At 37.1% G+C, this 15,905-nt stretch overlaps 1 protein-coding gene and 1 long non-coding RNA gene across 3 annotated transcripts; both read left to right on the top strand.

Annotated features, from left to right (window-relative positions):
* Positions 1–3,365: 3,365 nt before the first annotated feature.
* Positions 3,366–4,411, top strand: LOC140774827 (LOB domain-containing protein CRL1-like). The gene is made up of 2 exons (XM_073117969.1): positions 3,366–3,737; positions 3,900–4,411. Exons 1-2 carry the CDS (start codon positions 3,459–3,461, stop codon positions 4,308–4,310), a joined length of 690 nt encoding a protein of 229 aa, XP_072974070.1. The 5' UTR covers positions 3,366–3,458; the 3' UTR covers positions 4,311–4,411.
* Positions 4,412–6,181: 1,770 nt separating this feature from the next.
* Positions 6,182–15,796, top strand: LOC140770565 (uncharacterized). 2 transcript variants are annotated; one of them, XR_012106037.1, is made up of 2 exons: positions 6,182–6,410; positions 15,183–15,796. It is a non-coding gene; the product is annotated as an uncharacterized lncRNA (long non-coding RNA). The 2 variants fall into 2 exon arrangements; XR_012106038.1 differs by having other exon boundaries at positions 6,182–6,415.
* Positions 15,797–15,905: the final 109 nt, after the last annotated feature.

The following is a 15,905-nucleotide window of genomic DNA, read 5'->3' as shown; positions in this document are numbered from 1 at the left end:
CCCCGAGGTTAAGGAAGAAGGAGAGCTCATCAAGGTGGGGGAGGGAGGAGGAGATCAAGCTCTCCTATGACCACCACCATGCTATGACTAAGATTGATAAGGACATAACACCTAAACTTTGGGTTATATATACTTCATGCTTGCATGTGCATGTGCATGCATGGCCTACTCAAGAAATCATCAGTAGAACTACCCAAGTCTTGAAGCCAAACCTTAGCAATCATGCATGCATGCACGTACCATGCTCTTCTCACGTGACCTTTCGATCTCTTTGACCAGTCTTCCAACGCACAGTTACGTGTGTTGAAATATAATTAGCTATATACATAATCTATTCTTTCTCTAAGTAAAAAGATTAGATATATATAGTTGTTTAACGATGTCGCATTCCCTAACACTGCCAAATTTGACCATATATCGATCGAAATGCCTTGCAATTAGTGACGATACCCTCATTATTAATTAATCACACGTTAGGTTATTTGAGAGAACTATAGATATGAGGCAACTATTTTGCACATGTAGGATTAATATTTATATACCTACATAGTCAAATTGGTTAGGGTTGTGGGTCTTCCTTGCAAGCAACTATACATTAAAGGAGGTGGGGAGGATTCTTCCAACCTAAGTTATTATTGTACACATAAATATACAAATATTATAACACCTAAAAGAGTAAAACTCACTTAAAAGTAAAACGAGGCGAAGTCTATAGATTCTATGTAGCCATAATCTAATCTAGACCAAAATGATACATGAAACTCTTTTCCTTCTACTTTCCTAGGATTCCATTAGGTAAAATTAATAAAGCCAACTTCGAATTGTGACATTTATGTGCACGCGAAGAGAGAGAGAGTAAAAAGTTTTATATATCTTTTAATGATACATAAGCTTTTGTAATTAGACAGAGAAAAGAAAAGGAAAAGAAGTTGTTAGGCAGGATTAGCTGTTGTACTTATAGTATTAACAAAGTTAATAATCTTAATTAGGAGGCCAAAATGCCTTTTTAATTTGGTGATCCCATTCCATTCTACTACTCTCCTTGGAATTGTCTCCTCCTTTTCCAACCCAGCCACCTCACTCCCACTTCCTATGGTTCCCTACAAGATGGGCCCTACTCCAAAGTCCAAACATTAGATGCTTACATGGACTAGCATTTGGTGGGCCACCCCTTGTCATGGAGATGGGCCCATTTGCTCGTTGCAATACTCTCTCTCATCCACGTGGCCCACAGGCGGCCCTTCGATTTGATAGGTCTGGTGATGTTGTGCTCAGTGCTCCTCCTCCTTTGCATGTTTGAGGATATTAAACACTAATTTCTTTTTATTATTGTACATATAAATCACCTACTTTGGTTAAAAAAGTATCAAGTCAGACCTGAGTTAAGTTTAACTTAATAATTACATTTATCTCTTTCCTCTAACAAAGTATTTTTGGATTTTATTTGTAAAATAGTGAAGAAATGTAGACCAATGTTTGTATCTCTATAATATTTACAATTTAATTATAAATAATTTTATTACAATAGACACTAGTATATATATCGTATATATAAATTATTTACCTATAAAAAAATATACACACACTTATTATTTATTTTTTAAAAAAAAACTTTAATTGGTATTTGGGAGACAGTGCAATAATGATATATAGGAAAAGGGAGTCATGTGAATACCTAAGTCCTCTTTAGAGGCATGCTACTACTTAGCTGACTGTTAATTAAAAGAATAACCTTGTGTTAGGCTATCTTGTCTCAAGTTATCTTGGGCTTTTCCCTAATCAAATAAGATAAAGTTGATGAAACTCATTGCAGATTCTGTTAAACTTTTCTGATGCTAACCTCTTATAATAAAAATCCCATCCATTGACAAGTGTAAATATAAACTTGCATTTAATTACTTGGAAAAACATTTTGTTGCTTATTAGGCAGGCTTTCTTTCTTTCTTGGAACTATAACTACTATAGGACAAGTGAGTGCTAATTCCTAGGAAAGAAGCTTTAAATGGATCACCAAATAAAAATAAAAATAAAAATAAAGTTGCACTAATTGACATCATAGGCCTATCCACAATTCATAGGAGGCTATCAGGGACTGGCATTAATTTTGGAGATTGATTATTAAGCTAATAATACATGATTATTAGGTCAGAAAAAATAAATATATAACCTTTATCTGTACCAAATCCTCAAACAAATACCTACATAAATGTAGGCATTAGGAACACCTGAGCCATTATTAGTTGCATTTGTGGATTAGTATCAAGTCTCAAAGGCTGAGGGAAAAGGCCAGATGGGGTAGGTAATTGGGTTCTTTTGCCCTTTTCTAAACTATAGGCATCTGGAAAGCAACACCTCTTTGATGCTGGTATGCTATCTGCTACTAATTTAAGCTACATATGGTGGTGCAAGTAATCATTTTTATATAGTCTTCTGAAATGGCTTTGCTTGCTTAATGGTTAAGTGGCAAATAATGGAGACTTGAAACTCCATCTAAGCATGAAGCCCATCTCCCCTTCTCTGATTAGCTTTCATAGAAAATGGCAGACCAGTGTGACCCCATCAACTCCAACTCAATGATTCCTAACCATTTGAATTCAATGATAACTATGTTTAAGCCCAAAGATAACTTTGGAAAGTAGAAAGTAATTGCTCATGAACTTACTTTTGAACAACAAGGATCTGAATAACACAAGCATAAGACCAGTTGTAAGTTAGAAACTTACCATATCCTTGAATAATAATTGCTTGTCAAACTTTTCCTCAACAAAATTCCTTTATATCATTAGAAGACTCACAAGAATAGCACAGAGTCTGAAACTAAGACTAGTTGGAATGGCATGAAGCTAGCTAACACTGCTGGGATTGAAGTAGACAGCCTAATTAATAGAGTAGGATGCACATCATTAAGTCATAGGTCCACATGTTTTAGGCCTCTAAGCGGCACGCGAAGTCGATTGAAAGCGATTAAGGAGACTTAATCTTATGATTGTTGTACCACATTAAGGGTCTATCCATGTGACAAGGGCCTGAAATCAAACATATGTGAACATAAAAAAGAGATGACTTAGTTCTTGGTATATTATTTGTAGAATTAGATCACAAGTTAAACAAGCTAATTTGTACTATTTTAGCAAGCAAATGGCCTATTCACCAAGCAACCAGAGTTGGGTTGGGTCAGTGTTACCTCCTTTGTCGTTTGAGGACACTCTAGTCCTATGTGTATACAAATAGAGATGAGGTGAAAGGAGGGGGGACTGCATGGCCAAAAATAATGAAATATGTAGGCCATTAAGGAGACCATCTCAAATTAATTATTCAACACCAATATGCTAACCGAGTGTTTATAAGCAAGGGGATGATGATTCACTGCATAGGCTACAAGGGAGGAGATCAATAAACTAACAAACACTTAAGAGCAGCAGCAGTAGTAGTAGTACCAAGTGCAGAAGTTAATTAAGATGACAGGCTTTGGTTCTCCTTGTGGAGCATGCAAGTTCCTTAGGAGGAAGTGTGTAAGGGGGTGTGTCTTTGCCCCTTACTTTTGTCATGAGCAAGGGGCTGCTCATTTTGCTGCAATCCATAAGGTTTTCGGAGCAAGCAATGCCTCCAAGCTCCTCATGCACTTACCCGTCGCCGATCGGTACGAGGCTGCGATAACCATCTCCTACGAGGCGCAGGCGAGGCTACAAGATCCTATATACGGTTGCGTCGCGCATATCTTTGCACTTCAACAGCAGGTGAGTCTCTGCATTGAATCAATCATAGGAGCATATCAATCACCGCAAAACCAAAAAAAAAAAAAAAAAGTTGATATGTGACTTGAGAGGTATCACATCACTATGAAAATTCTTCGGTTATTAGCATTGACAGGATTCTTCTTTCCTTTTTTGATGGCATAGGTTGTCAATCTGCAAGCGCAACTGGCTTCTCTCAAGGGCCAAGCAGCACAAGGCTATGCCAATGGCTCTACTTCCACTTCTAGCCCTCAAGAAGAAGAAAGTTTCATTAACAAACACTTCGAAAGCAGGGACGCAATGATGCCTCAACAACCATCCGCTTCAAGTTCTCCAGTGAATTCTGATAGCATGCTCTTCTATGAGAATCTGCTCCTCAACTCTACCTCCTTCCAATCTTCTCAAGGTTACGATCCTCACTCGTACATTTCCGACGATCAACTGTCGTTCGACGTCGATGGCAACACTTCTTGTGCCATGGCCACTCTCGGCATCCAGGAAAGTGATAGGAGAAGTGCATATCATGACATGGAGGACCTTCAATCCGTCGCCTTTGCGTATCTCAATCGTGCATAAGTGGATGTGGGATTCATATGTTCAAAAATTTTGCCTTCAAATGTTCAACTACAGTCCCTATTAGCACCTTAAATTCATATAAGAGATTTGGTTTTCTTCAATCCCTATGACACTTATCATCTGTAACAATGTACTATAACTATAAGTAAGTAGAACAGCAAGGTCTGATCTCATAGTATTCAACTCTATGACGACTAAAATTTGGTGTAGCCTCAGGGATTGAATACCCTGCCATTGGATGCTAGAATTTTTTATGGACATGCGAAAATGGTGTTGCACTGTGAAGCAGAATAAAGAACAAGTGATTGCAATTTTAAGTTCTTCAGAGTACATAAAGTTTGTCGTCAAGCAGACTAATATAATGCTACTTGAATCGTTGTAGTTCAAAACTCTACTTCTGGAAACTCTCAAATCTGTCATTTAACCCTGAAGTTGGATTCTTTAAACCTTAACTGCTGAATGTAGACTGATGCACATAACCTTATCTGACATTAGAATTCTCCTATGATATTATTGTAGTTTAGAGATACTTTAACTATACGATTAACCATAACGGTCATTAATACGATCCTCCATCTCCTCTACTTGGCACTAACAATTCTTTTTCCAAAAGTTTTGCAATTCAGAAACACAAAAAAAACTTTAGCGCTCATGGGCCACTAACTTTGACCCAATGAAATCATACTGGTGTCTTCTGAGTTCTAAGATTTGTCCTCCAGCTTTGCAGTTGTGGGCCAAGGCTGACAAATGGGCCTTTCCCGCAAAACCATTTTTTAAAAATCATTAGTGGATGTTGTACCTGAGCTTTGGCACGCTCAAAGGGACATTATCACATACAGCTTGTGTGCGTCCTTTTTTCTCATATTTTTATCAGCAAAGAAGGGAACAGAAGGCTGTGGATAAGTGCTAATAATAAGAAGACAAATATAAAACACTAGCAAATAAGATTCACGGCCATTTTGGTTTTAACTTTCCTCTCTTCTCCTTTTTTTTGAATTTATCACTAAAGTTGTGTTAGATTGGGTTATACTCAGATTCCATCGTTGACTCCCTCATTAACGCTTTCTTCTTCTTCTTTCCTCCATCTCTTTTGCTTCTCCAAAGTGGAAGTGATAAAGATGTCTTTAGGTGGGTCTAAACGCAATTAATTTTGGACAATGATGAGAATTATGAGACAATAGCGATTAGAAGTTGCTATTATGACAAAGCTTTCCTATGTCAGTGTTGACCAGCTTTATGGACTACACATTACAAATAATAATAGATTATGAGAGAGAAAGGCTACGCTGCGCAATAATACGCCGGGGGGGGGGGGGGGGGGGGGGGGGGGAGATAAAGAAATATAATTAAACTAAACGTAGGTGCTGATGTGCAAAATTCCAAGTTAATTTTAGAACGCTTTTGCACTAGTAGTAGAGCACTTAAACTAAAGCGGCGGTTTGATTTGCTTTTGAGTTTTGACTATTAGAAAGTAAGCAAGTGTGCTTATGAGTATAATGCAGGTGATCCTCTGAGTGCACGAACTTTATACAGTCAGGCTGCCGGGCTTTGCTTAGCTGCCAAGTGTTAAGTTTTATCCAAAAATCACCAAAATATATAAGGTGCGATTGCAAATAGTAGTGCAGGGTTTAAATTGAAAATATCTTACTCCAATATATAAATACAGGGTGTTATTTACAAGATATTTTGGCCACGTGGCAGACAAAATTCGCTCGACGCTTCCACTGCCGACGTGGCAGGAATAAACTGTCGAATTTACCTGTAATTCGATCGCACATTAACATCTCCTAACCACGTGTTTCTCCAACGGTCATATATCTCTGATTAGTAGAGGCGTAAATCTTTTCTTTCTTTGTTTCTTTCTTCTTCTTTTTTTTTTTTTCAAAGGAGGCTCCGATCTCTTCTTCCTTTCCTCGTCTCTCTCTTCGCCTTCCCTCTCTCTCGGTTCGTAGAGGGAGAAGACGATAGGAAGAAGAGATCCGAGAGAAGGCCGAGGACGTAACACAACTCTAGGCTTTGTCCCCACGAAGTTCCGAGATCCCTCCTGGTGAGTCCGATTTGTTGAAGATCTGTTTCAAGAAACGTCCAAGATCCCCCCAGGTTAGGTTAGTTTGTTTGTTAGAGATTAGTGAATCTATTTATTAGGTCAAGATTATACTTTTTCATGGATCGAATCCCTTTCTTGATGTTCATCTCCCTCCCTTGGTACGATTTCTTCTGATTTGTTTCCTTTGATCTTTTTCTCTGTCTTTGCAAAGATATTTGTTTGAGATTTGAGTATGCGTTCTTGAAGGTTGTCAGTCAGCAGTTATGCGTTCCGTTGCCTTTAATCTTATTGTCTCTCACCGCAAAGATCTCTGTTTGAGATTTGTGTGATGCGGTCGTGAAGGTTGCCAATTTGATAGAATTTTTCTCGGAATGATTTCGTTTATATTTCCTGCTATTCTTTTCTATGTCTATGAAAGATTCTGTTAGGTATTTTAATTCTGCCAATTTGGTTCGGTTTTTAGGTTAAGATCTTATACTAGATGATAAATTGGGCCATGCGTTCTTAAGATTAATGTCCGTTCATATGATTTTCAGATTATTGGAAGAAAAGGTGGGTAATGTGTTATTGAAGATTGGCAACGTTGGTAGGATTTGAAGGTTTAGATCTTAGAATGGAAGACAGAGTTAGCTAATGGGTTCTTGAACTTGTGAATATATGATTTTTCAGGCTAGATCTTATAACTAATCGCAAGTTTGGTGATGATTCTTAAGTTCTTCAACTTTGCCTGTTTTTTAGATCTAAAGTCTGGTGATACAATGCTGAATAATTATTACTTCATGTCTTGTAGTGATTGTGAGGAACTGAATAAAAAGGCAAATGGGTTAGACTGTACAGGATTAGATCAGAGGAAACTGAGCAAGATGGTTCTAAATGCTTTGTTGGAGAATATATTAACAAAATATACTTATTCCTCTATGAAGTATTTTACTTCTTCTAATAGAAGATTAATCGTGAAGGTTGGATTTTTTTTTTAATCTGGTCGAAAGCTGATATTGTTCGGCAGATTTCAAGTTTCATGAAGGAAGATTAAAGGAAAGGGTGTTGTGAGATTTCGAGGAGCTAATGGTAGTGCTGAAGAAAATGAAAAACATGAAGTTGTTTTAATGTTCTCTTGGTGCTGCAGTGAATAATAGCATTAAAGTTTGCTTTAATGCAAGATAAAGCATATTGAAAATTGGAGTGTGTGTGTGTGTGTGATTTAAGATGGTTTGATGAAATATTTCAAAAATAATTGGAAAGAGTGTGAAAATTGAAGAGAAATAGGAAAGAGGAAAGAGCCACAAGTGCATTGCAAGTTAATATAGGGTGTAATCTTAGTGGATGGAATGAAAGGACCAGCATGTATAAAGACAAACTGAAAAGAAAGTTGAACTGAAGAAAATGAGTTGTCCTAAAGTTATTGGGTTGGTGGAATCAAAGGACCAGATCGAACAAGGAACTGAAAGGAAAACAGAAAAGAAGTGAAGGAAATGAATCCTCTTAAAGTTCTTAGGTTGATGGAATCAAGGGACCAGAATGAACAAAAAGAACTGGAAGGAAAAGAGAAAAGAAGTGAAGGACATAAATCGTCCTAAAGTTCTTGGAATGCCTCAAATACAAGAAAAATGATCACTAAGTATCTATATGTCGCAATTAGGGTGTAATCTTAGTGGTGGGGATCAAGGCACCTGAATGAACAAAGAAGAACTGAAAGGAGAAGAGAAAAGAATAAGTGAAGGAAATGAATCGCCCTAACTTCTTGGGTTCCTCAAATGTAAGGAAAAAGATCTCTAGGTGTATAATGGTGATAATTACTTGGTGTTCTCTCGGTTTAAGGGTGTGATTATAAAGAGGCAACCTGTGGTTGATAGAGGAAGAAATTGGTTATTGATATCATTCTTTTCATGATTATGAGGAAATCATGAGAATCTGTGAAGGTAGGAATCATTAATGGTTGGATGTCTGTCGGGAATCTCATTATAAAGCTTAGAGGAGTTTGGGGTAGAAAGTGGAAATGGTTAATAAGCAGTCTTCCCAATTGAAGTTTCTCATGGATCAGAGAGAACGATGTCCTTGGAGGGAATTCATATTTTAGTTCAGATAAAAACTAAAAGCTACAGTTTTACAATTGGATAGTGTAGAATTTACACAATCGGTCGCTAATTTTAGATCCTTGGAGGGAATTGATGAAAGAGCATATCAAAAGATAAACCTTAAGTTCCTAGATTGTTCATATCTTGTAGTGATCCAAAGGGTGTTGCAAAGGTTATGAATACATTGAAGTGGAAGGTGGAAGAAGGATTTAGGAAAATGTGATTGCAGTAGGGTATAGAGAAAAGTGAAGAGCATGAAAGAGGAAGGAGATATAGGAACGAGCCCAATTGATCGCAGGAAATTAGTATGTGAAAAGATAAGTTCACATGCAATTGCAAGAAAGAAAGAAGATTCAAAAGGTGATCTTAAGAAAAGGAAAATGAAATTGGTAATAATTTTGATGATTTGAAATCAAGGCAAAAGGTTTTGGAGTAAAGAGTCTCGTTAGCAAATAGGATAAAAGGCAAGTGTTGGGTTATGAAGAATTATTCTGAATCTCCGCATTACATCCAGATGCATCTCTCCCTGGTTCAATTGATAGGTCGAAAGCGGATTTTGACAAAGAATCTGGAAAAGTAATTAATAAATAGAGGGATAGATTACAGATTCCAAGGAAAATTTATGGTGGTGTAGAGCACAGAAAGGAGAAAGGCAGCATTGGTTACAGAAAGAACACGATAAATGATGATAGAGCACAGAAAGGAGAAAGGTAGCATTGGTTACAGAAAGAACACAATAAATGATGATAAAGGGAAAGAAGTACAGAAAGAACACAATAAATGTCATCCAATCATCTTGAGTCTTGAACAAAGACAAACTGGAAGGAAAAGCAAAGTGAAGGAAATGAATTGTCCTAAAGTTATTGGGTTGGTGGAATCAGGGGCCAGATTGTTGGATGAAATATTTCAGAAATAATTGGAAAGAGAGTGAGAATTGAAGAGAAATGGGAAAGAAGAAAGAGCCAAGAGTTCATTGCAAGTTCATATAGGGTGTAATCTTTGTGGATGGAAATGAAGGGACCAACATGAAAAAAGACAAAGGAAAAGTGAAGTGAATGAAATGAACTGTCTTGAACAAGGAACTGAAAGGAAAACAAAAGGAAGTGAAGGAAATGAATCATCCTAAAGTTCTTGGGTTGATAGAATCAAGTCACCAGAATAAACACAAAGAATTGGAAGGAAAAGAGAAAAGAAGTGAAGGAATGAATTGTCCTAAAGTTCTTGGGATGCCTCAAATACAAGGAAAATGATTACTAAGTATTTAAATGTCACAATTAGGGTGTAATCTTAGTGGTTGAGATCAAGGCACCTGAATGAACAAAGAACTGAAAGGAGAAGAGAAACGAATAAGTGAAGGAAATGAATTGTCCTTAAATTATTGGGTTGGTGGAATCAAGGGGCCAGATTGAACAAGGAACTGAAAGGAAAACAGAAAAGAAAAAGTGAAGGAAATGAATCATCCTAAAGTTCTTGGGTTGATGGAATTAAGAGACCAGAATGAACACAAAGAACTGGAAGGAAAAGAGAAAAGAAGTGAAGGAAATGAATCATCCTAAAGTTTTTGGGTTGATGGGATCAAGGGATCAGAATAAACACAAAGAACTGGAAGGAAAAGAGAAAAGAAGTGAAGGACATGAATTGTCCTAAAGTTCTTGGGATGCCTCAAATACAAGGAAAATGATTACTAAGTATCTAAATGTCGCAATTGGGGTGTAATCTTATTGGTGGGGATCAAGGCACCCAAATGAACAAAGAAGAACTAAAAGGAGAAGAGAAGAATAAGTGAAGGAAATGAATCGTCCTTAAGTTATTGGGTTGGTGGAATCAAGGGGCTAGATTGAACAAGGAACTGAAAGAAAAACAGAAAAGAAGTGAAGGAAATGAATCATCCTAAAGTTCTTGGGTTGATGCAATTAAAGGACCAGAATGAACACAAAGAACTGGAAGGAAAAGAAAAAAGAAGTGAAGGAAATGAATCATCCTAAAGTTCTTGGGTTGATGGAATTAAGGGACTAGAATGAACACAAAGAACTGGAAGGAAAAGAGAAAAGAAGCGAAGGACATGAATCGTCCTAAAGTTCTTGGGATGCCTCAAATACAAGGAAAATGATCACTAAGTATCTAAATGTCGCAATTGGGGTGTAATCTTATTGGTGGGGATCAAGGCACCCGAATGAACAAAGAAGAACTAAAAGGAGAAGAGAAGAATAAGTGAAGGAAATGAATCGCCCTAACTTCTTGGGTTGCCTCAAATGTAAGGAAAAAGATGTCCAGATATATAATGGACATAATTACTTTGTGTGTTCTTGGTTTAAGGGTGTGGACAGAAAGAGGCAACCTGTCATTGATAGAGGAAGAAGTTGGTTATTGATATCATTCTTTTCATGATTATGAGAAAGTCATGAGAATCTGTGAAGGTAGGAGTCATTAATGGTTATTAGAGGATTTTGGCATAGAAAGTGGAAATGGTTAATAAGCAGTCTTCTCAAAAGAAGTTCCTCACTGGAATTCCATATATTATAAAAAGTGGAACATGTTGTGAAGAAAGTGCTGGTGATTTTAGATGTTCTTCGTACTTTACCATGGATCAGAGAATATATATTATGTAAAGAAAGAAGTCCTGTAGTTCAGATAAAAAATAAAAGCTACAGTTTACTACTGGATAGTGTAGAATTTACACGATTGGTTGCTAATTTTAGATCCTTGGAGGGAATTGATGAAAGAGCATAGCAAAAGATAAACCTTGAAGTTCCTATATTGTTCATATCTTGTAGTGATCCAAAGGGTGTTGCAAAGATTATGAATACATTGAAGGTTGAAGAAGGATTTAGGAAAGGTGACTGCAGTAGGGTATAGAGAAAAGTGAAGAGCATGAAACAGAGGAAGGAAATATAGGAATGAGCACAATTGATCACAGGGAATTAGTATGTGAAAAGATCATTTCCCGTGCAATCGCAAGAAAGAAAGAAGATTCAAAAGGTGATCTTATGGAAAGGAAAATGAAATTGGTGGTAATTTTGATGAATTGAAATCAAGGCAAAAGTTTTGGATTAAAGAGTCTCGTTAGCAAACAAAATAAAAGGCAGGTGTTGGGTTGAATTAGTATGTGAAAAGATCAGTTCCCATGCAATTGTAAGAAAGAAAGAAGATTCAAAAGGTGATCTTAAGGAAAGGAAAATGAAATTGGTGGTAATTATGATGATTTGAAATCAAGGGGCAAAAGTTTTTAGAGTAAAGAGTCTCATTAGCAAACAGGATAAAAGGTATGTGTTGGATTGTGAAAAATCTGGACAAGTAACCAATAAATAGATGGATAGATTACAGATTCCAAGGAAAGTTTATGGTGGTGTAGAACACAAAAAGGAGAAAGACAATATTGGTTACAGAAAGAACACAATAAATGATGATAGAGCACAGAATGAAGGCACAATATTTACAGAAAGAACAAAATAAATGATGATAAAGGGAAAGAAGTACAAGAGGAAGTTTTGGATGAAGAAGAAGGTGGGAGATCAATTAAGAGGGAAGGGAATGATAAGATTCAAGATATGGAAGAAGTGGTGGAGTCAAATACACCACTATAATTATAAGTGTCTATTATAGAATTTTGAATAGTAAGTCGATTAAAAATTATATTTGTTTTGCAATTAGGTCAGTATGGGTTACCAAATATATTTTAGGAGTTATCCCACTGGTTAACTATATATTAATTTGGCTTGCTAAAGTTTTATTTTTGTTGGTAAAAGCCTTTGTTTTATCTACCAGTATGTAAATACTAATCTCATGTTACTACTATTACCAAGAGATACATATGCCCAGCTTTTAATCAAAAAGAGGTGAGGTCACATGTGGTTCTTGGAGAGATGATGTTGAGGTTTTTATATCCATTGATGAGGTCACATGTGGAGGTGAGGAAGATGAGCTTGACAAGATGGGAGACGAGGCTAGAGAAGAGCTGGCCCACAGTGGTTCTTGGAGAGACGATGTTGAGGTTTTTATGTCCATTGGTGAAGTCACATGTGGAGTGGGGAAGAGGAGCTTAACAAGATGGAAGAGGAGCCCAGAGGACAGCTAGCCCACAATGGGATGAAGGGCAGGTGTTGAGGGGTGCTGTTAGGGCATTGTGGAGAAGATGTTTGCCTAAATCAAACACCCATTTCTTTTATAATAACACCCTTTGTTGCTTTAAAGAGGAGAGGGTAAAAATATAATAATAATGGTTGGATTGGTGAGAAAAAAGGGCACCATCACTAAAGTGCTATATTGTTTTTTTTGTTGTTGGATAGAGCCTCTAACATTTCCACAGTGTTATATATATCACAAATTGGTTTGGTGGCCCAAATTGAGGGAGAATTGAATATGACCGTTATTTTACCTTCTCATATGGAAGAATTGAATAAATATATTTACTTTAGGAGTTATATAATAAAAATTTAAGAGTACAAGAATTATCTAAATCATGGATGGCTGTGCCACAAGAGAGGGAGAGAAAAAGAGGAAGGAGACTAGTAGCGCTTCGTCATCGTCGTCGCCACTCGCCATCACCCGTCTGCAACTTGAGTTTTTTTTCTGAAATTGATCTGACCCACTCGAGTCGTCTTCCTCCTCGAGCCAGCAAGGGCTAGGGCATCCGCGTCGCAATCGGCGACGTCGGGCATGACTAGCAACAACGAGATCGGCAGCGAGTGGCGAACAACGACGATGATGACGAAGAGTCTTCAGTGAAGCGCTGCTAGAAGGGGTGTTGTGCAGCACCTCTCGTGCCGTTGGTACGCTGCCTAAATATTACGAGTATCCTAAATAAAGAGGAGAAAAGGCTAAGTAAATACAATTCATAAAATGAAATTAGTAGAGAAATAAGAAATTCAGATCTATTATTTAAAATAAATTCAGATCAATTATGTTTTAAATTACAACTATAACATAACTGCGTAATTTCTTATAATAAGACCAGTCAATATTAGAAAAATGGCGGACAAGTCTCAGAGCGTTATTATTAGTAGAGAAATAAAGAGGAGAAAAGGCTAAGTAAATACAATTCATAAAATGAAATTAGTAGAGAAATAAGAAATTCAGATCTATTATTTAAAATAAATTCAGATCAATTATGTTTTAAACTACAACTATAACATAACTACGTAAGTTCTTATAATAAGACCGATCAATATTAGAAAAATGGCGGACAAGTCTCAGAGCGTTATTATTACGACAAATTGTTGTGAATACAAAATCCTTACATATGATATGTATTCATGAGAAATTTTTGGTACAGAAAAGAAAACTTTGTTTGTAATGCTGGGTTAAGAAAGCCTATGACAATGAAGTGAGAATATGTGGTGGATGAAGGGAGTGATTAAAATGGATCATAAATAATTGTCGTGCTGCTTTGGCACATCTATTTTTAGCAATGTCATGGGCACTAGATGTCATGCAACACTTATGATATATGTGGTAATTGGCATTTGACACCTATTGAAGGCATGGTTCTTGACATGTTGCACAGGTTGCTCGACACCTGTTTAGCATGCTTTAAAGCAATAAAATAAAGTAGGGTTATACAGAGAGTGTCTTAATTTACTTGCGGTTTTAAAATTTATCTTATTTAACTTAAGTGTTGAGTTTCAACATTAAGGATGGATATTTGGGTGTATGAGTGGTTTACATGATGGATATGCCGTAAGCACACACCGTGCTAGGACCACGCCTTTGTGTCGATGCATGGCACGGCCAACACTATAGATGGTAAGAAAGAAGAAATAAGAGAGAAAATGGGGGGGGGGGGGGGGGGGGGGGAAGCCTATTGCATACCTTACCAGTTCCACGCCACCCAGCTATTGAGATTTTTTGCCTCATGGCATACGGTGTGCCCTAGATCAGAGAAGCCGCTCTTCTCCGCTTTTGATTGGAGGATAAAGACTCTAAGGTCTTGTTTGGTTTGAGATTACGGCTTGAACTCGACTAATTAGTCTTATTTCTTAGTTTTGAGTTTTTAGATAGTAAACTTAATTAGATACAAGAAAGATAAAAAGATGTTTGGTTCATGAGTTCTTAAACCAGTTCAGGAGTCCCTAAACCAGTTCAGGAGAGATCTCTAAACTTAAAGCAAACATGGCCTAAATGGATCATCTTATGAGATGATCCACTTCAGCAAATTTATAATGGTTGTTGTTAGATCCGTCTAAGCAGATCTCACTTATAACGATCTGCTCGAAGCGGATCATGAGTAAATCACGATCCCTTTCAAATGGATCATCTTCTCTGACGAGTGAATGGGTACATTGGTGTCCTAACCTTCTCCGACCACCGTGGGAGGGCTCGAGGGACCTCCTATTGTTGTTGAATGCTGTCAGAAGCCATTTTGAACCCGTTTAAGTTGGTTTTAATGGGTGTCGTCAGCACCCCCGTCGACACAGCCCGTGCTTTACATGACATTCTCAGTTGTCATTTCTTGTCTTGTTCTAGGAATTATAAACTAAAAAAACTTGCCATGACATAGTATATTTTCTTCCAAATCTTCTGGCTTACAAAGTAACATTTGTCTCCATGACATTCTTAGTTGTCATTTCTTGTCTTGTTCTGGGAATTATAAAAGAAGATGTGGCTTGCCATGACAAAGTACATTTTCTTCAATATCTTCTGGATTACAAAATCATACTCATCTCCATGATAATTTTCTATGTACTTTGTCTTCTGCTCTACATTATTTATTTCAATTTTAAATCCATTCTAATTTATGGAAATTTGTGACAGGTTTTTTCTTTGGGTCATTTGTGGCTAAATAGATGAAACTTAGTTTGGTTTCAGGTTAGGATCAAATTTGTGATTGGATGCTTGTGTTAAGATTTGATATCATTAAATCTTGTATACTGAATATTTTTTGAGCAGGTCCTGAGGCTCATTCAGCATTATCCTTGCCTCTTATAACTAACTGGTTCTATTATGGTAACAGATGTTCGACAAATGTTGCTGCATACTAACTGCTTGATACAGGTGTAAGAATAATGGTGGCCATACTTCTTTCATTTCTTATACGAGATGCAAAGACTGCTAGTTGCTAGGTCATCTAATCATTTCCTTAAACTATTTTTTTTAATAAGGAGTTGTTACATCTGGGCCTGGCCCCTTGGGAGGGGACCAGGGCTTCTAGACGGACGATGGTGGCGAGATCTAGGGGCACCGGGTCACCTGGGTTCCTTCTTTAAACTACTTGTTGACAGCGGTTTACATGCACTCTGTAGCATCTGCTAGTTATTTTCACATATCTAATCTTGGCTTCCGACCATCTCCTGATATAAACAAATTGATATCCTTTTTCTTGAGCTGTTCAAATGTTTCCAATAGATAACAGTTGCAATTCACATTTTTATAGTGCATCTAGATCTGCAACTTGTAAGTACTGAAGAGATGAAAAGAAAATTGTACTAACACGAGCAGCAGGACTATAACATGGCTAAACAAGGATCTTGTTTAGGA

The sequence above is a fragment of the Typha angustifolia genome, chromosome 2 (genome assembly GCF_048772165.1).
Source record: "Typha angustifolia cultivar Huaian chromosome 2, ASM4877216v1, whole genome shotgun sequence".
NCBI lineage: Eukaryota > Viridiplantae > Streptophyta > Magnoliopsida > Poales > Typhaceae > Typha > Typha angustifolia.
The sequence above is the reverse complement of the archived record's forward strand: the minus strand, read 5'-3'. Positions and strand labels throughout refer to the sequence as shown.